Below are 23964 nucleotides of genomic sequence, written 5' to 3' on the forward strand. Positions count from 1 at the left end.
AGTCCGGGACTTGGCAGCGTCACGTCATCGTCTCGAGGACTTTAGCTTGGTGCGCGTTTACAATTGCATTGCAAATATTATACCGTGAATACACATCACTATTGGGTACCAAAATGGCCGCCACTTGAGATTCAATATTGTTATTTTTTTTTTATTTATGTCGAGTAAATAGAATTGATTTTGTTCGATTGATTTTTGTGAGTGAAATGGTGAATTGTGCCGTGTAAACTTTGCGCTGGATTAGGAGAATTCACCTGACTTCAGGTAAACGGAGTTGTTATTATCGATGATTAGTCTTCTTTTTTTTTCAACTTTATCGTGTGAATTGATATTTTAAATGATCTATTGAGCGCGAAGAATGCAGATTGGCTGCATTGCCTGGAGAAGTGAATGGTGATTCTATAGACAAATTCCGCATGAATCTGAAAGTAAAGTTATGAAGCTCGGGTTGTGGGTGCAGGGGAACCACTGAGTTGATGAGGAGTGGAGTGGTTTTTCGGGATAAGGAAAAATAAACGAGTTGGAGAAGTTCTTTGGAGTTGTCCTTGGCATTCAGAACCAATGGCCAGTCCTCCTTAGCGGTTGTTACATGTGGTAAACACATGATATGGGAAAATTATTATTTTTAAAATACTGTGAGCTGGGCTGGTAGGAGAGGAAAAGGTTTTTTTTTTTGAATTAGTGCAAATTGATAATGGCGATGGCGGAAGTGCGAATGCAGAGCGGCCAAGCGCAACCACTGGTTCTTATGGTATTTTTTTTTTTGAGTAAATAAAATGTGTTAATCATCGCGATTGTGATGCCACCTGGCTGTTTCTTCATTTTGATTTATCGGGATGGGAAGATTGGGAGTGTTGATTGGAGTACATTAATTCGAAAGGACACATTCACGGAGTTCTGTTGATTGCGAAATTTTTGGTATTTGGTTGGCTAATTTTTAGCTGTTGAATTTGGGAGGTTTTCAGTGGATTGGGGATACCCAGGGGTACCAATATTATTATGCAAATACAACGTAGTTACCTTGTTTTAACGCAGAGAAAGTCGGAGGAATCAATTAAATGTAATTAATTGAATATAAGAAGTTGTGGGAATGAATTCGCTGGGGATTTTTTTCAAGTGAAAATTGAGGAATTATACTGAGATTTTTTATGGATAAGTTTTTACAGATATCTTTGTTTTTTTGTGAACACAGGAAAAAATTAATTCCACTGAGAAGATCAATGATCGTTTATAAAAAATCTTGTCTCAAAATTGTTATTTCCCTTGAGAAACTCAACATGGACAGGAATACATGCTCTTTTGAGTAAATAGCTACGATTAAAATATCATGAACAATGATGATGTGATTGACTGTAAATTAAAGAATTTTTCGTGAAGAGGAAGTTGGAGTTGATTGTTTGTTTTTGCTTAAAAATAGCTGAGATAACGAAATATTTATCTGCTGCCAATTATACGTTCCGTCATGGTACGCCAATTATCGTACGAAATCATTTTAATATTTTTGAGCGGAATAACTATATTTTCAGCAGAATTAATTTATTCTTTCAATGAAAACGGATTAATTAATTAAAACACTCGATTAAACTTTTGATTAACGTTTCTCGGAAGACTGGGTACTTCTTAAGAATATTTTGGGTTTTTAGTATTAATGGAATCAATATTATGACGCAATTGAAGGAATTTACTCGCCACAATGGATTAAAAACAACAAATTATGGAAATGAGTGTCTAGGAGATTATTTCCTTAAAAGTTATGAAATTTTATTGGATATTTTAACTAATAAATTGTGATTGATGTTGAATAACCAATTATTGATGGAAGAATGTTCTTTTCCTTTCACATTATTATACCCAGACGCCATCGTAATCTCAATTTTTATGAGGAAATTAGAGGAATTAACGGCGTCCAATTGAATAAAAATAAAACGTTCTCGAAGTAGAGCAGTTTAGGATTTTTTATCAAAATTACTCACTTATATTGCCCATTTGCCGAGCTGTGGCTCAGTTGAATAATCAATTGTTGAGGAGGAGATATCCTTTCACATTTACGATTTTTCAATAGATAACATTTTGGAACAGTAGCAATTATTTTTTGCGCAATAAGTATGATTTACTAGAAATTGATAATAAAATTGATTATTTTTGTGACGTCGACCACTGCCTATTGATCGGCCAAAATCAGAAGTGAAAAAATTATCCTCCAAATACTTCTCGACCTGCCAAATTCATCGGCCATTTCATTTAAGTTTCACTATGTTAGTGATCGGAAAGTGTTTTGCGGAAATATGTCGCGGATTTCATTCTCTTGACTTTTATCCCGTATACTCATCTCTTCCGTTGCTAAGCGAAAAAAAATATTGTCAAATATTGGATGATTTTCACGCTCGTCGGGAGCTACTGAAGAATATTTTAACGTGAAATTATCAAATATCTGGGAAATCCCAAAATTACGCTGTAAATACTACTTTTCCCCTAAAACCAATCGGATTTCTCTCAAGCGTCTCTGTAAACAAATGGCTGCTGCGCACTGGGAATTTTTAATCTGCCCAACTCGACGGCTTTAATTATTTGCAACGAAGCTTTCAGAAAATATCCGATAATTTAAAAGGTTTCAGGGTCTCGCTACTGCACATTTTCTTTGATTAAAATATCACTTGAGATTTTTTCTTCATGACCTTTTCCCCTCTGAATTCTTCTAAAGTCTAATCATTGACGTATTTAACGATTGATTCAAATATATGTATAAAATATAAACTGCAATTATAATACCTAAAAAGTTGTCCATCTGCTGTAAAAGCTCATGTGAATATCGTCAAAAAGTAAATAAAATAATTGTGAAAAAATTGGTGATAACGATTATGAATATTATGTATTAAACATCAGAAGATCACCAAATCCATTCTGCCATTTATTAACTCTGAAAACTCCTGTAAATATTCAATAATTAATGAAAATTTTTTTTTCAGTTAACCGAGAAGAAGCACAACCAGCGGTACTGAAAATTGAGTGAAGATTCAGTCGTTGTCGTGTTCCAATGAGTTTCTCGCAAGGACGTATTTACGCACTCACAAAGTCATTCGTGTACCGGTGGGAAAGATTGAAATTTTAACGAGCCGCATAGGAAGTGCACAGAGAGACTGAGAGAGACAAGAGATAAAGAATTTATACATAAAACGAGAAGCTGACCAGCCCGGTCAAACGCGCCTTGTGGTTTTGCGTTTTAACGGTATTGAGAGTTAAAATACTCATTCGTTTTGTATAACGTAAAGGCCTAATCGAATTCCAGAGATGATACGAGTTACAGTGTGGCTGTGGGTAATCGCTGGGGCGTATCTATTTGACTACGCCTACAGTCATGTTGCCCTCAAGTTCCCACGTGCAAGAAAATATGATCTTGATTTTTTGGATAGCGCTAGAACGCCAGGGCCTTGTGGAATGCCGAGAGGTAAATATTAATTATAAAATCGAATTAATTTTTTATTAATTATCATAGACTTTTTTAGGCTTTTTCTTTTGAATCATTACACAGCCCCCGAAGAAAAATCATTTGCGTTAAATAAATAGACCCCATGATAATGGAATAAATATATCGACAAATAAAAAATAATAATAACAGCAATTATTGTAACAAGTTGAAGTTGGAGTGCATTAAATAATTCAATCAAATGTCTCTTCAGAATTTAACATATCAGAGATGGAAAAATATTTTGGAAGAGCAATTGTTGCGATTTTATTGAATAAAACTTTTAAAGTTCCGAGGGCACGGTATACCATTATGGGAAAACGACATTAAAAAATAGTGGATTTTAGTATATATTGTGCACTGAAATTGTAATGCGAGGGGTGGGGGGGGGGGTGGCTGATGCGGCCCCACGTCCCGATCGAGAGAGTCGACTTTCACCGTTGCAGGCTCACAGAGGCTCTTTACCCCCACCTCTATTTGCGTATAACTAATGCACACAACTACGGTCCACCGAATACATACATAGTATAGTTTTAATGCTGATGGTATGCAGCTATAGCAATGTGCCACTGTTACCGTCTAAAAGCCTCCCTGCCCTGGTTCAACTGGTCAGATGAAAATACTCATGTGTGTCGTAAGAATTTACTATTCACCTGTCTTGTATGAAATACCAAAGGGAGACACGTTGGGTATGCGTGCCAATACATTAATGTCATGTACATATTTGTATATGGAGTTGTTTGGAGGTTTGTGGAATTGTTTGTTATGACCAGAGTGAAGAGGCAATAAATATTGGAAGGCCAATTGAATTATTTATGCACTCGGAGAAAAATGTAAAGCGGAAGGTTTGTTTTTTTTCGTATGTTTAGGGCTTTGGGATGGTACCAATGGAATAATCTGTTGATACTTTGAGTCGATTGTGTGATTGACCTATAGGCCTCGGTGCACACAAGCGAAGATAATCATAATTTGGAGCCCTTCTGGGGGCATTTTATTTCAATTTTTCAAGGGGTAGAAGGAGGGGATCGGGTGAATGTTATATTTTGAATGCATTAGTTATTAGTATTTGAGAGAGGAAGTAAACTATTGGAGAAAAAATGCCTTCTAAAAGTACATGAGAAACATGAGAAACTTTATGTATCAGTCATTAAAGGGGGACGGTAATTGATAATGAAAATTGTTCATTAGAGGAAAGATGTTTAAATAAGAGAAATTATAGCAAATATATTAAACGATAATTAATTATTGCTAATTACCAATAAAATGGTAATAAAAAAACTCCGAATAAGTAATAGTAAGGAAGGGGATGGAATTCCATAATTTTATAACGGGAAATTCACTTTCAGCGCGACTTTTAGTGAGAAAAAGCCATTATAAAGTTGAATATCATAATAAAAATGTTGAAATATGGTCTGAATCCTCTCCGTCTTGAAACAGATAAATCGTGTCGGTGTGAGAGGAGCAGAAGGCACGTGTCGGAGAGGGTTAGACCACTGGTTAACGTATAAACTTGTTTATTATGACCAGAGAGCTGAAGAAATAAACCATTAGGAGGCAAATTGAATCGATTATATGGGAAATCAGCTATTAAATACTCGCAACAAGGAAAATTCAAATTTATTGGAGAAAAGTTTCTTTAGGAAGAGAAATTATGCTCGACATTTTTAACGGTAATTAATTATTTCTCATTGTTCATCGGGTGTTTGAGGAAGAAACTCAGAGGGCAAATATCCGGAAAAATAGAGTGCAGTTATTGATAAGACGGTAATAAAAAAAACTTTGGATAAGTAGTGAGAAAGAAAGAAAATTGAATTTCTTATTTTTCCGCGGCGAAATTCACTTTCAGCGGGACTTCTGGTGAGACAAAATCATTATAAAGTCAAATATCATAATAAAGATGTTGGAAGATACTTTTAAACGACTGGCAAACGTATAAAATGCCAACTGCAGGGGCAGAAAGTGTAAAGAACCGCCGAATGGAACGATCGGCTATCGTCCACGCGGACCGTTGCGTGCTTTACTTCCGGATTTTATGGTATTTCCCTAACTCCATTCCCCCCGTACCTCTTCACCGTATTGCTTTCGACAATAAATCAGAGTCGTTCTCCTTTTCTCACCAATTTAATCTCCCCGTTTCTGGTACACGTCCATAACTTTTCATTCGTTTTCTTTTCTTTAATGCAGTACTTTTTTATTATTAGAAATATTGAGTTTCGCAAAGTTTATGAGATCGAAGGTCGTGAGTAGTGACGATTAAGGAACGGGAAAATTTCAAAGTGAACTAAAAAAATCCCAGTTCAAATTTACAATGAATTTTTATAAAAATATTGTCATCAGTTGATGTAGGTGGGATTGAAGAAGTAAAATCAATGTAATGAAGTTCATCTAATTCGTATTAATGTAATAACTCAGTGAAAATAAGAGTATTTTTTGTGCAACTAGAGCTATTGCATCTTTTTTGTTCTTCAAGTTAATTATAATTGTTTAAAAATTTGCTCGAGACCGCTGCGGCCAATTCACTGATCATGAAAAATAACGAGGGCTATAATGTATTCAGAAATTAATTAGGGAAAATTAACTGTCTTTCCCCGTTATACCTGAAGAATTTCAGATCTTTATCGCCACTTTTGACGTACACATAATCATTTTTCTCATATTTTTGGTAGGAACCGGTATCATCTGTCAGCAACTTTTTGTGTAAATGAGTTGCTCAAGAAGTATCAGCCGTAAACTACTAATTTTGTTTTTCTTGCATTAAATTTACGATATCCATTTTTTGATTTTCACATATTCATCACATTTGTGAATAGCCCTTCGCAATGAACGTGAGTAGACGTCAGAATTTTTCTCATACTTCTCATGGGAAGTCACATGATTTCGTTATCGGATTTTGTCGGTGTTCCGGAGGATGCGACATTTAGTGAATTATCTTTAACACGAAATCTACGTATTATTTTTTAAAATTCTCATCACCAACACAACTAACGTTATTTTGATGTTTATTATTTCAAATTGAAACGTTCGAAAGTCTCAGCCTGACACTTTCAAAAGACTTTAATTGAGACGTCAAAGATTTAAATTGAGACATTCAAAACTCTCAACAGAAAATTTTCTTATTATCTTATTTTATGATCTTTACAATCGTCAAATGAACTGTTATTTCTTATCTTCAATATTTTAATTTTAATTACTTCTTGATTAGACCATTGTATGAAAAATATAGCGAAAAAAGCATAAGATAGCGAAGTGGATGTCTAGAATTAAAATTGGCAAATCCTTGCAGATTATGTTTACTATACGTTTTCAGACAGGAACTATCTTTTTTATTACATCAATGGTCGTAAACTTCTGCATGATTTTTTTATTCATGTGGTGTCACATCGTCGTCTCTCACCTGTTGACCGAATACCAGAGTATCTTTCCAATCCATTGAAAGAGAAACTTCTCATGTTCATTGCATAGAAAACACTGTGCAATGATTCATTGTTTCCTCCGACTCAAAAAAATAGGAGGATTTGTCTGCTCATAGTCTCAAGGAAGGAACAATTGCGGGTGCAAAAATATGGAGTACGATTCTGATTTATTTATTCATAATGTTTCTGGAATATAGAAACTCTTGAAATTGTGGAGTGGCTAAGTTACCTCACGTATTCGAGGAAGAATTGTCTTTTTATTACTCCAATGATCATCAACTTCCGGAGTGATTTTTTCTACATGTGGTGTAACATCCTCTTTCCTCGCCTCTTTACCAGATACCGAATTATCTTCCTAATCTGTAGGAAGAGAAATTTCTGATGTGTAACATCACGAGGATCTATCAAAGACTTTATTGTTTCGCATTAATTCTTCAGATGAAGGATTCAAAAATTTTTCAGAATTTCATTTGGAATAGGCTATGGACAATGCATATCTTTGGAGTCTTTTATCATCTTCGCTTCTCGCTATGAAAAATTTTGCGGTCATATTTTTGTTATCTGCTGCAACTTGCGAAACATTCATTGGAACCTAGTAGACGAAACCTCCTTGAATCGGTTGGCGCTTTGCTACTGATACTATAGATAACTATGAGGATTTTCCTCGTCATTGTCTGTCACTTCGTCATCAACAAATACCATCAATTTCTACATTTTCAATATTTTTTCGCGAACGAAAAATGATGGATTTGCGAGCGAATGGGAATTAGGTGAAGTATTCAAGCAAGAAATATCAGTTTTTATGACTTCAAGGATCATTAACTTTCAGATTGATTTTTTAAGGGTTGTCTTAAACTCTCTCAGTATTGACCAAATTCCTAAATCGCTGTCCAATGCGCAGGAAGAGAAATTTCTAATTTTTAAAATCCTGAGTAAAATCGTTTAAATCCTTAATTATCTATTTTTTAATAAATTTTCCCCGGGATTGTTTATAGGAAATCGGCGCAATCCATTCTGATCGCTCTACATGATCAAAAGAGTCTGTAAATCATATATTGTTCTTCATCAAATGAATATTGAGCGGTGCCAAGTTGTTTATTCAGTAATAAAACGTACGAGAAAGTATCGTGTTAATTGGTTTCACTTACAAATCGAAGAACACGACTTATCAAACAATCATCTGCGTACATAACAAATTTTTGCTACACCGTGAGATGTGTAATGAAGTCGGAAGGTTGTGGTTTAAAAAAGGAAAGTACCTGTTATTCAGACGAAATGAATTGTGTAATAACTTGAAGCACTTTCTTTTTATATACCTGCTGTATTAAATACTCGGATAAACGTGATAAATGAGTGTATTTAATCAGTCTATTCCTCAATTACGAATAAAGTGTAGCCTATTGCTGTAATTTTTGATTAGTTGATGAATATCAGGATGTGCAACAATGTGGCGCGGTTCATGAGAATGAAACTAATGAAAAAAAAATATCGCGGATGAAATTAAAATTGTTGAAATACTCGTGAGTCGTAATGCTCATTAGTGCGTCTGAGATGAGTTAATTGCTCGTGTATGTATCAAAACAGAATTACACGGGTTTATACTACGAATGATTTAATCGAGTTGTAAGATGGGAAAATGGAATGGTAAATTCTAGATTGACTTTGTTTCTGGGAAATTTAATAGCAGTGGAAGATTTTGGGGACATTGTTTCCGCATGTTTTTATAACTTTGTAATTAGGTCGCAAGATTTCCATTTGTACACTCTCGGTTATTTCCTTCGTCATAAATTTTATTTATATTTCCTCTGCCTGCGGAAATCTATTTCATATCGATTTAAATGACGGTTCTGAAAGTTTAAACCTTTTTGCTCCTGAGTGAAACTTTTGGAAAAGCAATTTTTCCGATCCTCTAATTTTTTTTTAATACGACTAAGAGCGGTGTTGGAATGCTGACATATGATCTTTTGGATGACGTGTGTATGGATATGCTTATGTTGTGTCTGTGTGCGGTTGCCCAGAAATGTATTAGTAACTTCAAAACGCGAATTAAAGAAAATCTAGGAATTTCGGTGTCGTAACTCTTCACAGATGATTGAGATTGAAATTACGACACGTTCAGGAATGATTCCGTGACAGTTCCGTCGAGTTTCCCACAACTGCACGTCGTTCCGGAATTACGGATAAGATATAATTTTTATTTAATATTTGTCTCCGCCTAGTAGAACAGAAGTAGAAGAGTTTGGCCTCTGTCGGACGTAGTGCGAGATGGAATTTATATTATAATTGATTTTTTCTTTACACAAATATATAAGTTGTGAATATTCTGCGTAACATGTGGGCGAACTAGTTTTCAAATTGAATGAAATTGGCCGAGTGAGTAATTTCGAGAGATATGAATGATTGAAGAATGATAAGTATCACGAGTGTGCGATATTGAATGCGACTGTGGAATTTTGTATGTTATGTGTCAATGAATATTTTAAAGTATTTTGTCAAACTATTTAGTTCTTTCTTTCTATTATTCATAAAATTATTTCATGTATGCAGTTTCTTCTTCGCTATTTTCGAGCTATAAGTTTCTCAATACGAGTGAAGACGTATTCGTCAATAAACTTTTTTCTTAATACAAAATGTTATTCGAGCCATCAGATGGCATGTAATTTTTTTAAGTTAAAAAAATTCATGGTACGTAAATAATTGAATCTAAATTAATTTTTTTATCCTCCATGTTGCAGGGGACATCAAAACGAGTTTACTAGCCGGAAGTAAATTTAACGTAACCTGGCATCTGGCGTATCCCCACCGGGTGAGTATGAAAAATCTCATCAAACTGAATGCATAGATGATAATTAAGAAAATTAAGAAAAATATGAAACAGAGAGTCCGTTCAAATTTACAATTTTCTCGAAGTAATTTTTCATCAAGTTTAAGTGCATTATGAGTAATTTCATGAGAACTGAATACCATTCATTGTCCGTCGCTGAACGTTATGAATGAATAAAATTTAGTGAAGGGCCCGTGGCCTCGTGGTTTAGCATAAAAAAAAAGGCCCCAGTTATAATGTGACTAGTGGCAAAGTTTCAACGGAGATTCAGATAGAGTATAGTTGCGACACTAGGCTTGTAAGAAGTATTTGAGAGTGGGGATGATCAGGTACAACTAACTCTCGGCCGCAAAACCGGACGGCCTACACGCGTTTTCTTCTCAAGGTAGTCGCGCTTTGAATTATTCAGAAAAGGAAGGCTTAGGTATTTAGTGATCGTATAATACATCAGCGTGGTTAACCATTGGGCTGGGAGGAATTGTTGGGAGTCAATATACTCTTTGTGGCGAGTTATCCAACGCTATTTAGTCATGATAAATTCTCTTGTGCTCAAGAACAATGCAAATAACTTTTTGCGGTGACAAATTTCACTTATTCATCATATGTCGATTTTTTTCATTTCAATTCCTTTGATGTCTTTGAAAATTTGTAGTATTAGAGAATTTTCGGATTTTCGTTGATAACCCGTCAGAAATTCTACCCGAAAACAGGGCTTTCCTTTATAATTTTTTTAATATCGCCTTATGTTTGAATAATTATAAGTGGATTTAACGAAAAATTCATTTATTTCCAAGTTTAGGGAGTCTATGAATTCCCGGTGGATTGGAATTTTTTCTGATGTGGAATCCGATAGGGAATCGCTCTTCGCATGTCGCTCGAATATCCCGACAAAATTGTGTCAAGAAAATCTGGAAACTTCAGCAGTTTCCATTTTTTTTGATGATGAATAATATAATGAATCCGGTTGAGTCACTTCAGGCATGCAATCGGTCGATGATGACGACATTTCGTAGTCCATCGAAATTCAACAACGGTACAGTTTGAAATTCCTGTCCATAACTTATATTATGAAATAAAAGAAAAAACAAAATTCATTTAGCAGTATTATAAATGAGAAGGGGTTTGGCAAGTGACGAGGAATTTGGTATGCACGTGTGTCGATGAACACGGGGGATATAACGTTTGAGGTGTGCTCGATACATTCGAGCTATGTGAGAGAGTCCGTTATGACCTCAAAAATAAACATGACAACATTTTGAAGCGATTCAGGTGATGCCCAACGAGATTTTCATTCTCATGACCATTAATTTTACACGAGGAAAGACAGGTACCCGATAAAAAAAATATCGCGCAAAATTATTAATATCCTTAATGCATGTAATGACCTGAAATACTCGATGAAAATGTGAAAAAAAAAAGTTGTAATGACGCGCAGGTGTTATTGGCCTGGCGCGTCAATGCGGAAATCATTGGTGTTGACCTTCATTGGACATTCCATCGGGGCCTCACACTGTGTTTGTGACTCCCCCTTGCTTGCCCATCCCCGTTACAAAATGCGATATAATTAAATTCAGAGGGAGAGACCGATCGCCCCGTTATATTTCATTTCCCTCGCCCACTGACGCCAATGGAGAGACGATTTTCCTGCGGATTAGATGGGATCAATGACTCTCCAGAGTCTCCCCATGATTTCACTGACACCAGAACAAATTGAGACATAAGAAATCAGGGCATTCCAGCGTTGTCACAAATTCCAACAATTTTTATCTAATTCCGAGCAATTTGTGGGATAAAAAGATTGAATAAGATTCCAAGGGTGATTGCGAATTTTAGTGTGATATAAAACTCTGAATTTTATTTCTATTCTTGATTATTATGATGTAAACTGGAGATGATATAACTCAAGATAGAGCTTGACGGGTTTATATCCATGAAAATTGAGGAAAATGAAGATGGAAACGTTTTGCTAAATCCCCAGGATTACTTGCTTTTCTTCCTGTGTTATACGCTGAGAAAAAAAAATGACTTTTGTCAGGAAATTATTTTTCTTGAAAGGAGAATTTATTTTTTTAGGAGCACATTTCTTCGAGCCACTGAGATTATTAGGGGGTGCAAGCCCATCGTTAGATACTACAATTTTTCTAAATTATCGAATCATTACGCTACAATGATCTTCACGGATAAAATAATTTAATATAATTTGAATATTTGGAGATGACTAGGAAAGCAACTCCATAAAAATCCTTTTCTGTTAAGAAAAGAATTCTTGGGCAGCAGTATTTTTCTACGGAGGATATGCAAACTAGTTGAACAATAATTAACACTAATTAAGACTTTTTGTCCCTATGTGTCAATTCGTGGAGATACTTGAAAGGATATGACTGTATTTTTTGAGTAATTTTCCAAATAAGGTCACCTTAAAATTCAAAATTATGATAGCCTTCCGAATTTTCATTACATATTTATGCCAACTATGATATGCATGCAAATTACTAATTGCCTTTAAATTCAATTGATTTATGCGAGAAAATAATGACCACACTATTATCCAAGAATGGATATGAAAATGTTTTGTTGAATGTACAAAGTCAATTCCTGAGTAAATATTCATAAACAGCTTACGGTAAATATTTTTTATGGCATATGAATATAACTTGAGTGATAATCGACCCAAGCTCCGTTAGTGGAAATACAACAGAGAGAAAAGATTAATAAATTTTCCCACTCCTATCTGTCGGAAAGCCCCTGAAAATTAAAATAATTTCTGCATTTCGGATTACAATAAGGGTATTACCAAATATAACGTTTGACACTTGTGCAAAATGTTCTTGGACCCTTGACGAGGTAGCACTCGTCTTCAGGGTGAAAACAGACTTTTAGGAACTGGTGTTGGCCTGCACTGTTACTAAATCCACAAAAACATTTCATAAAAAATGATCGTAAAATTTTGATGGTAAATATTTTGCAGGACATATGCATAATACTGCCAGGATAATTGATACTAGCTTTTTATTTCTAAGTATCCACCACCAGTGAGACACCTCAGAGAACCACTCAACGATGGAACCGCAGCATTTATTATCAACATTCCTTTGTGCACGATGATGCGCTTGTTTGTGTCTAGTATTTTCCCCCGATGCCAGCCAGATGTTAACGTCAGATTCGCCAATGCTTTCTCCCGGGTGCTTGTTCAGTTTTTATTGGTGAATTTTTCACCCATAATTCTTCGACAACCAATTATTTTTACACCAACGACATCTGCCAAGTGAGGAATTTCATTCTTGTGATAGCTCTTGGGAGCTTCTACACTTGGGCTATTATAGTTGGTATGGGGCTATGGATGAGGGCGGGTTCAACTTCCTCACTGACCAAGATAACTGTCACCTGGGTAAAAGTACACAGGAGCGTTAGGCACGCGCGTATCGTACCGATGGAATCCGGGTGAAAGCCGAATACCAAGTATATTTTACTGCCAACGGTTTTGGCTTCTATATATCGAAGTTATTCAGATTTTTCTGACCAGTTATTACATCTCATTTTAACGTATGTAAATTTGTTCGATAGCTCATCGCGGATAACATGAAGGGGCAGGTATACGAAGAGAAAAATTATCTAAAAAGCCGAATAATTCTGGAGCCAATTGTTGTTCAGAAGACACTTGCTAAATGGAGATGTAATTTTTTTTTCTGGATGTCAACTTGCTCCAGAATTACTATATTTTTCAGATGATTGTTATTGAACTTCTGTCTCTCGCTCTCCCTGTACAGTTGTAAAATAACATAATAATTTGTTTTATCTATAATGTTGGAGCAGAATGTGTCGAATACATAGAATATTTTCATAGAAGATTTAGGTCAATTCTAGGATTGTACAACTCAAGTCTTGAGTTTTAAAAATATTGCTGACTGGACAAATGTTATCAAACGATGAATTTATCGCTGATGGGTTTTTCTTGGCTTACAGGGTGGATTCAGACTGCAGATCCTTGATGCTCTCGATAGGCCACTTATCGACCTCACACCTGTGACGCAGCTCAGTGAATTTGTCGAAGAAGATGCAACGTAATCAACTATTTTTTACCGCAATTTTCTGGGTGGGGTGAAACGGCGGTGTTCGAATGAAAAGACCTAGATCACTTTTTGACGCAGATAAACCCTAGATTGATTACAATGTCCGAGAAACGCCCCAGCACGTAGTTGTCCTTTAAAGTGTAACAGAATACCCTGAATTGTCCAAATCTCTGAACAATTTTCCTTCTGAAAGTTATCGATATTTTGACATATCGAAGTACATTAATGTCGATCAAGTGATGATAGAGCTTTCAGAAATTCGTATTCAGAAAATATGAATAACTTTGCATAGGTAACTTGTTTGTGAATTTCGAGGAAATCGCAGCCGTCTGTTAACTTTAACACATTTTGGGAATATTTAAGTTGTGGCGTAGGCCATTATAGACGCAAGCACTTTGCATCATTTTTAGCAATGAAGTAACATTGGAAAAAAACCGCAAGTACTCAGTGGAATTAAAATGATTAGTTCGTCACACATTCGTTCTTCACAAATGAATATGTTGGATTGTTTAAACTTTCAAAAACCTTGCTTCATTTACTCTAATGCTTAGCTGAGGGTTTTCTCGACAATTTTGCCATTGCCTCGTCTGAACTTCCCTGTATGCAAATTAGTTTCAGAAAATTCAAAGTGTAAAATTGACTAAGTACAGAGAAAGCTTAACTAAAGACCTGGATTTTTTAAATTCAAGAACAATATCATTCAATAAAAAAAATGAAACAAGGTTAAAATGACTTAATCGTACTCTGAGAAAGTAGTCTCTCAAACGAGTCAAAGAAATGTACGTAATAAGAATTATTTACTCGTCAAACTGTTCCTGAGAAATAGAAATTTTTCCTCCAGTTCAGAATGTTGAAAATTAATTATTCGTTATCATAAAAAAATTTTCCCTCCCAACGTAAAATGAAGAATAGAATTACATAACATTTATTCTCTCTAATAGGGCACAGAGTTATCCCGTTGAATTACCACAGAATTTCACCTGTACAGATTGTACAGTGAGATTGCTACGAGAGGCAGAGGAGTGGGGATCGAGTTACAGGTTCTGGTCCTGTGCGGATATTGACGTGAGTTACAAAACGTCTGAAAAAAAGTAGTACAAAAAATATTCAATGGCGGTAGAACTGGCCATTAATCATCCCTGTGTGACAAACAGATACTGGAGAGGAAGACATACAGAGAAGATTGCAGCGGTCATGGGAGATATCTTTTGGGTAGATGCAGGTGTGACAGGTTTTATCACGGGGCTAGGTGTGAATTCAGAGAGGATTGCCTAGACGATTCCGACTGCGGTAATCAGGGCACCTGTGTCGACAATGGTGGTACGACAGCCCCCACAAAACACTGTTATTGCAATGTTGGATGGTTTGGCCCTGGATGTAACAAACGTAAGTCACTTCTCACCATTATTTTAGTGTTAATTAGAGTTAATAATGAGAGCGAAGAACAATTATCAAAAATTTTTCACTTCACTTTCACGTATTTTCCTGTCATTAAGTGTAAAATTACGAAATTTTATGGTTTCGTTGGAGAAAAAATATCAAATGCACGGGAAAAGAGGTTTGTTGACTTTTAGTAAAATATTGCGTTTATTATCCTCTCTTGAAACTCATACTTTTTCTGTTCTCTTCATAAAACCGGGAAATTATTCATAATTGAACGGCTTTTCACATTTATTATTTTAGATAAAGCTCTTTCCGATTTCTCTTTTGAAGAATTTACGCAATTTTATTGATCACAATTTCAATGTAAAATTTTCTGCATCATAAAAAAGATTAAACGTTTATAGAGATATCAATTGAATTAAATTTTTATGTTTTCCATTCTTCCATAGAATTTGTTGGATTGAATTGATAAAGTTGAATGATTGGTCAATATATGATATTGGCAATTAGCCCGAGCAAAAACCCATTTATCCGGAAAAGTTGCACAAGTTTATTATTTCCACTGAGTTTTCGTGAAATGTTCGTTACCATCGCAAATAAAAAAATTACTTCCCTCTTTTTATTCGATTACTCAATGTCCTTTGTGAGTAACTGCAAGGAAATTCCCATAATAAATATTTCTGTAGCATGAATTTGTTCCGAGAATCTTAGAGAAACGAACTAATTTTCTCCTTTAAATGGCACGATAATCACGTCTCGCTGCCATTGACATATTATTCCAAAGTATGAAATATCACGTCGACTATTGATGAGTAATCGGTAGGTAATCTGAGTGAAATTAAAAAATTTTAAGCGGCCGAAAAATAAGACTTTGCTGGTTAATTGAACTGCTGAATCAGAATGTAACACTTCGTATCAAGTTTCGCAGAATTTTTCATTAATTAAAAATATAAAAAGAGATACGCCTGAACTTCTCCGAACTTTACCAATGCCTCTGGAATAATTAAATGGAAAAAAAAATAATAAAAAAGTTTCCGAGTTCTAACAGTCATTCCAATAATCATTCCTTTCTGATTAGGTAATAATAAAAAATTCCATGTCAACAGGATCCCCAGTTAAAACAACGGAAATTGATCTCGACGGTTACACGATGAAACGTTTTTCCGATGACTTTGCATTTTACTGGAGAATCCTCAAGGACACCAGTGAATTAGAAGGTGTTATGGTAGTGAATGGCACATCGTGGGTTGGCGTTGGTTGGAGACCAACTAGTTTGACCCCAGCCTGCCGCGCCTTCCCCGAGATTCACAGTAAGAATGATAATGCTGAGCCACTACCACGTCCCGAGCCAAAGTCCGAGCCTACGACTAGATCTAATGGTGCCAAGGCCAATCAGCCTACAGCCGAACCCGAGCCAGAGGCATCATCTCCAAAGAATGTGCGTAAACAACAGGCTAAACTTCGAAATTCATCTGGGGAAGCAGAGAGTGAGCCTGAACCAAGTGCTGAGCCAACGAGATCAGGAGCTAAACGACGATCGGCAAGACCCCATGATATTGGGGTTACACCAAGAATTGATACTGACGTGACAGTTCAAACGAGTGTTACTTATCGTGTCAGCACAAAGCAAGGTGAGTAGAAGTGAAAATAAATAAGGATTTCTACCGTGACGTGTATCTTACTGGTAAAACCAAAAAAAAATTCCATTTCCGTTCTCCAAAGGGAAAGCTCTTTCATTTTACGAGTTACCGAGATATATGATAAACAAATTTTCAGATGATTGGACAAGTGTCTGCATCTCTAAAGCAACTAGACCGATAAAAGCTGTACTTTATTGTAGAAATTCATACAGATGGACACTGATAGAATCACGATTTTATTACTTTAAAGTGATCTGAGAAAATTAATAACATCGTAATGATGAAACTTTTTTAACTCCGTCCTTCATTTCAATCCAGAAATGAATTATTGATAATCTTCTTACAGGACGTAAGAGGAGATCCCCCGAGTCACCGAGTGCTGAGCCAACTGGTAAGTTGGAAGGAATATTAAAAAGTATCAGTAATAACGATTTATTTACACTCAATCATCTCACACTGATTTTATTTTACGAGTTTGTCTTCTCCTCATTTACGATATTCGCTCGGTTGCACCAGAAAAATAAATGTTTCCTTAGCATCAGAGGAGCGTCTACGAACTTGTTAAATTGCTCCTTTGGATAGAATATCGCAATTACTTTTTCTTTTGTTTCAATTATCCCATGCTCATTTTCATTTTGCGCATTTCAATTTGTTTCCACCTTTTTAAATATTCGCACGAAGAACTGAGAATCTTTCATTATATTAGTTTTCTTTCATGTGTATTGTTTTCCCATGTTTTAATATGACTGAGTATTATTTTCACAACTATTTATGACTTCATCACAGAGAATAATTGAGAATAATATTAAAATGGTATTTAATCTCACGTAGGTTTGAATAAAATGTAAACAGTAGCTACTCATTTTAATTTATGTAGACTATAACACGTAATTATCACACAAAAGTAGTGTATTATATAATTGTACGAGATTTAATTCCCTCACCTCACTCATCCACTCACTGTACACAAGAAAATTACTCGATTTTACATATTATTTTATAAAAGCACATGGTGTTGGTTGAGTATAGTAGCGTGGTGTTGTTGCTTTTGTTGCACAGGAGAGCCTACGAGTGAACCAGAGCCTGATAAATTACATTCTGAACCCACATCCGAACCCAGTAGTGAGCCTTCATCAGAACCAAAATCCGAACCCACCAGTGAGCCCTCGTCTGAGCCAAAATCTGAACCTACCAGTGAACCCCCTTCCAAACCCCAATCCGAACCCACTAGTGAGCCCTCACCCAAATCTGAGCCTGTTAGTGAACCTGCCCCTGAACCCAACTCTGAGCCTGTTAGTGAACCTGCCCCTGAACCCAACTCTGAGCCTACCACTGAACCCACCTCCGAACCATCCCATAAACCTGCTTCTGAACCTACCAGTGAACCCTCTTCTGAACCAAAATCAGAATCCACTCCTGCCCCTGAGCCTAAATCGGAGCCCGAACCTACATCCGAACCTGAATCCAAATCCGAGCCCGAACCATCATCTGAACCTAATGGAAAATTAGACGTAATATCACATCCCGAGCCCGCGGCCCCATTGGATACTGCGCCTACCAACAAATCGGGATCAACCGAAGGTAATGATTTAACTCCAGTAGCAACTTAGCAATCATCACAAAAGTATGTAGTACCCGTATCGTAGAACTACTGGTTTGAGTCATTAAAAAGAAAAAAAAACAAAATTATCAGTAGCTACTGGTAGTCATTCATCTGTTCTCAATGTGTACAGTCACTTTATTATCAGCAGAACGTGATTTTCTCCTGCAAACGGGAGAAGATATTTGAACCAACAAAATAACTTAACGCTTGACATTTTTCATGAAACTAAATAGCTCCACTGAGCCCCGAGATACACAAGTACACGCCGAAGCACGATTTCAACCCGATGGATTGTACAGACATGGTGATTGGTATGGCCAGGGGTAATACCCACAGGATAGGTGACTATTATACTAGAGATCGTTCAACCCCTCGACGTGACGATTTTTGGGGTGGAAAGGAAAGTTTAACAGCTGCAATGGGATTTGAAAAGGATGGAGTAACGACTATCGTATTCAGACGAAAACTCAATACCAATGAGCTCAGTGACCACGAGATTGTGGATGGAGACATGCAAGTTATATGGGCTAAGGGACAGGAGACGGGTAAATATATTCATCAGCCAGCCAGTGGAATTGAAAAGAGCAAAGTCAGCGTTAAAGACTTCTACAAAGCTGACGAACTCAAGTATCATGGACACAGGAGTCAGAGAGGCGTTGCAGCCTTCAACTTCTTCGGTAGTTATGCTTTTTTCAGATGATTTTTTAGGTTTCATTTTACGCCCTCATTTCAGTTTTCTGTCTATGGGTCCCTGGGTTTTTCAAACTTCACTCTCTCATTTGCCCATAGTCTTAATTGACACGGTTCATCCTACTATGGACGGTCAATGAATATTAAAATGAGCATTTCGTCAAGATATAGTGAGGCTTGAATATAGTTCATTTGGTTCTAATGTTCACGAAACTATCTTTTTATTACTGCAAAACAATAGAGTGCACTACGTAAGGCCAACCTTGTAAAAAATAGTGCACTAGATTTTTAAAAAGGATTTAAAGTGATGTAGATTTGCTTAAATGAGGTTATCATGTCCTTGCAGTTGAAAAGAATAAGCAAGAATTTGGGGGACATAATTCACTGCTTGAGAGCGGAAAATGCGGAGGTGAATGGAGACATCCAAGGAACTGTGTGGTTGAAAATGCCACCTGCGATTATTACATTCGCTGGATCTACAGGGCGAAGAAGGTAAACACACTCGACATAGCTTTCTCTTTCCATGATTATTCTCGGGTGAACACCTTCGGGCTAAACTTTCGTTCAAGTTAAATGAAATGGCACCGGTGCTGAGGATTTTTTTTCAATTCAGAAGTACCACTCCGGGAGATATCAATACAAATTCGCGAAGTTGAATATTTTTTTTTTCGTCCTCATCACTAGAAATATTGATGTAATTTTCAAAACAATTCAGAAGTTTCTTTTGAAGAAATATGAGAATACGGTAGAATAGTCAGTAGAAGGTACGACGGGGTTGATGTATATTTTTTTAACACTACTGATACGTTCAGCTAGTGTCAAAAAATAGTTTTTCATTTACTTGTACATGAAAAGACCGTTCGTTTACTAGCGAAAGAAAAATGGCACAATTCGGATAATTCGGATTCACATACGACGAGGTGTTTTAACTCCTGTCATTGGCAACTTCACCCTCATTATCACCTCGTCGCACTTCTATCGAAATATACTATCAATATACATAACTGGTGTGTTTTCAGGACGAAATGACTTTCACAATTATCACAAAGGATACAGATAAATGGACAGGTGTTGGGTTCTCGGAGGACGATAAAATGGTATGAAGTTGTATTGATTGAGTCTCAATGCCCTCGGGTAAAATAAACGTGACCTAATGAATTTCAAACGATCGATTGTGTTTAGACTCAGACGGACGCTGTTTTGGGCTGGGTCGATAGAACCAATGGTCGTGCCTTTGTCATGGACACATGGATAAGTGGCTATAGCCTGCCCCTTTTGGATCAATCACAAGACATCATGAATTCCAGTGGTAAACTCGAGAATGGCATGACAACTCTGACATTCACCCGGAAACGATCAACCAAGGACATGAATGACCTATCATTCACGGATGATCATTGTCTCTACATGATGTTCCCCGTAAAGGGCGGTATGTTCAATCCAGTGAACAAAAAAATTCGGAAACATCTCGCCATACCTATTGTTTCATCCGACAGAATATGCATAAAGTCTTGCGGTATTGAGGGTAAAATCTACAATTTATGTCATCATTTTATTTTATCCTTTGTCTTCACGCTTCGTACTAACGTTAAAGGGACGGGGGGGATTTATAAACATTTCAGATGAGGAAGATATTCCTTCTACACCGTCACCCTCGCGACTTTATTACGATGTTGAGGTAAAATTGGTGAATCTTGGCGCTGGGTTTCAAGCACCACAGCCTGGTAGTCAAGATTTTGAGGTAATTTCAAACACAATTTCCGACAATTTCGGCCCCACTTTGACAAAATTACCTGGATATTACGCAATTAAACTCAACGAGTTGCAGAGGTAAGTGAATTCGAGTTTTTTTTTCAACTCACCATTTGTCATTTAAAATGGCATTGTAGAAACCGCTTTCTAATTAATGTCATTATCCTCCTGTCAAAGAAATGGCGATGATGCAGTTATTGCAAAGATGAATCTGATATTGGATAAAAATGAGGCGAAGGGAAGAGCCTTGAGGCCAAGTGATACTGTTGCAGTTGCTGAGAGAGCCCTCAGAGGGGCACTCCTGACGGGTAGAGTTGGTTCACTCACGGTTGACCCCCAGCATTTATTTGTCAGAGCTCCGCTGTGTATGTATTATTCCTCAAAAAGAAATTTATTGCACTGGCTAAAGTGTAAAATGCAAATTTGTGGTAATTTAATTATCCTTTAGTTGGTTTTTTTTGTCTTCATTTGCCTCTTTTCACTGCTCTTTAGCTAATGACCTGGCCGATGAGCTAGATGACGACAGCATCAGATCAAACGACTTGTTAATGGGTGCAACGAAGCTATATGTTGTCATTGGTTGTGTTGCTGCACTGGTTGCTGTAGCACTCCTTCAGGCATCTTGTACAGTGTACAAAGCAACGAGAAAACGTACCACAAAGGTAATACATCAATCTCCATCTACCATTGTATATTACAATAGTTTGAATAACATTAATCAAAACTTGGAGTTAACTTGCATTTTCCTTGAGAGTACTAGTAACGCAAATTGTTTCGTCTGTTTCCTCTCCTCGAAATGCCGAGAATATTTCTCTATTACTCTCCCTTTTTCATCTTACACGTGATCCATAAAAAAAAACCATTTCTCCCTTTGTCTCATTTTGTTCCCCTTTTTATTTTGTCTGTAACTGATGAGAAAAAAACCTCACTGCTTTGCTTGTTGTTGCATGAAACGCGCTCTTTGCGACCTGACGATATAGAGGGTGTACTCGCTGCCTCTGGTATCTTCTCCCATCTCGGCCAATCCAATTCATCGAACATCCGCGACCCGATATCATCGACAAAACGATCATGGCCATCATCATCAGCATCGTCATCATAATGAACATATACCACCCAACATGCATCGGCCTAGTCCACATTGGTAGTAATCGGGGGAGGGTTTTTTTTATAACTCGAGCTTTTCTTCCAAGGTATCTTTTGCTTCTGCTTCTTCGTTCATTAACATTCACTCCAAGTTTTGATTTATCAAATTCATGCCAATCACAAAATTTGATTTCAATGATATATGCATACAACAAAAAAAGTTTATGGTTTTCAGTGACAATCTCAAGGAATTAAATCTTGGATTCAAGTGAAATTTTCCGTTATTCTCAAAAGAGTTTCCTGTGAGGATCAGAGAATAAAGTTTCAATTGTTGAAGATTTCTTCTCTAAAATCCAATATCCATCAGTATTCCAATGGAGTACATTTTTTCTTATTTCAAGGCACTCTTGCTTCTGGAATCCAACCGCGTTATGCAAATATGAATTTTGGCATTACTGAAGAACAGTCGCGACTCTCTAGATTGCCATGTGACCCCATAATTACCGGAAAATATTTAAAAAGACATAAATGTCGATTTAATTTAACCGCTAGGTTCATCATTTCAATGCTAGGCTCTCTGGAATCAAGAGTTTCTGGACTTGAGTTGTTGTAGAAACCAATATTCTCTACTTCCGGTTAGCTAGCAATCCATTGAATTGTATGGCTTAATTAATACTGGTAATTAAATTCATCAGCAGGAGCGTTTGATAGCCCACAATGCTTGGAGGGATTACTCGACAGGTGCCAATACAAATTTTGCCTTTGAGGCATTTGAAACCGAGGAGAAAGCTCCACCACCGCCAGTATCAAGTCTTCCAAGGCATAGGGACATTACGGATGGTGTTATACCAAGATCGAGTAATGGAATGACAACAATGGAGAATCATCACAGATTGAGCAGTCATCAGCAGCTTTCAGCACCAAGAGCAACGTACAGTTTACCACGTGCCCCTGGCCCGCGTCAGCCACCCCCACCACCTCAACCAGGCTATTATACCCAGGATCGTAGGAATCATCGACCCAAGAGTCACCATGGCAATGGTATGTCATCCCAGCAGACGTCTCAACAGCCCGACTTTTATTTCATGCCGAGCCAAAGGAAATACAGTGGTGAAGTGGTACGTGTCTACGTTGATTATGGTAATCAAAAGCCTAAATAGGATTCCCCAATGCAGAAGGAGTTGTCAGACTCTAGGTGAAACGACGGAATACTGCTTTTGTAAATAATTGCCAGTTTTTTTTTTATCATTGTTATCTGAGTGGCGTTTTCTAGTGATAATTCCTTCGGTATTTAGAGAGAAAAAAAAACATATTAAGTTGAACGAGAGATACACTGTTAGAAATTCTCTTCTGTTGAAAATATTTCGTCTCCTCTTTTTCGTTTGAGTTATAAAATTTTTTTTTCTTACGAATTTCTAACAATGTATGAGTGGTGCTGAAATGCCCGGAGTGAAGTAGTCACTGGCGAAGTGTCTCATTTTTGTTGTATATAAAAGAAAGAATATAGCGGGCGAGACCTCATCAAAAACACGCGTCACGTGCCCGAGACACGACGTATTGAACTACGAGGGGGTGAAAGAAATCCATCTTTTTTCATAAAGACGAGGGAGAATATTTTGAATTATGAGAACAAAAATAATAGTATCAATGGAAAATAATGCTGCGCTCTCGACCAAAGAGACTTATGTATTAATATTTACAGAACAATGATAAGCGCAGGGGATGGTAAATTATATTTTCCCTCGTTACGAAAAACTTGGGCATGTGACTTTAGCGATAATGTTATTGCTCCAACATCCCAAACCAAGTACCTACGTTATACTCTAAGAAATAATTGCAAAGTGCTATTTATGTAAGTTACCCCTAACGTACTATCTATTATCTGTAGATAAAAGAAGAAAATTGGACGCAATTTTTCGTTGCAAGATGAAAATTTTGAGTTGTAACTCGTGTCATTTCACTTCACGTGCAATAAAAACGTTTGTACATTCTTTTTTTAATCAAAATTGCATTTATGATTGTAATTCAACCTGAAAACTT

The 23964-nt window shown here is 36.6% G+C and overlaps 1 protein-coding gene across 4 annotated transcripts; it reads left to right on the forward strand.

Annotated features, from left to right (window-relative positions):
- LOC135167306 (uncharacterized) lies at positions 1-23930 on the forward strand. 4 transcript variants are annotated; one of them, XM_064130394.1, is made up of 18 exons: positions 1-264; positions 2967-3445; positions 9612-9682; positions 13664-13761; positions 14712-14835; positions 14925-15156; positions 16260-16784; positions 17140-17184; positions 17853-18374; positions 18630-19073; positions 19433-19578; positions 20106-20183; positions 20269-20611; positions 20709-20916; positions 21016-21203; positions 21331-21500; positions 21819-22031; positions 22620-22758. In XM_064130394.1, the coding sequence occupies exons 2-17, from the start codon at positions 3289-3291 to the stop codon at positions 21984-21986; spliced, it is 3519 nt and encodes a 1172-aa protein (XP_063986464.1). In that variant the 5' UTR covers positions 1-264; positions 2967-3288; the 3' UTR covers positions 21987-22031; positions 22620-22758. The 4 variants fall into 4 exon arrangements, with proteins under 4 accessions (XP_063986464.1, XP_063986455.1, XP_063986448.1 ...); XM_064130378.1 differs by lacking the exon at positions 21819-22031 and having other exon boundaries at positions 5-264; positions 2967-3226; positions 3287-3445; positions 22620-23930; XM_064130385.1 differs by lacking the exon at positions 21819-22031 and having other exon boundaries at positions 4-264; positions 22623-23930.
- Positions 23931-23964: the final 34 nt, after the last annotated feature.

This window comes from Diachasmimorpha longicaudata, chromosome 1 (assembly GCF_034640455.1).
Source record: "Diachasmimorpha longicaudata isolate KC_UGA_2023 chromosome 1, iyDiaLong2, whole genome shotgun sequence".
In the NCBI taxonomy this organism is placed as follows: domain Eukaryota; kingdom Metazoa; phylum Arthropoda; class Insecta; order Hymenoptera; family Braconidae; genus Diachasmimorpha; species Diachasmimorpha longicaudata.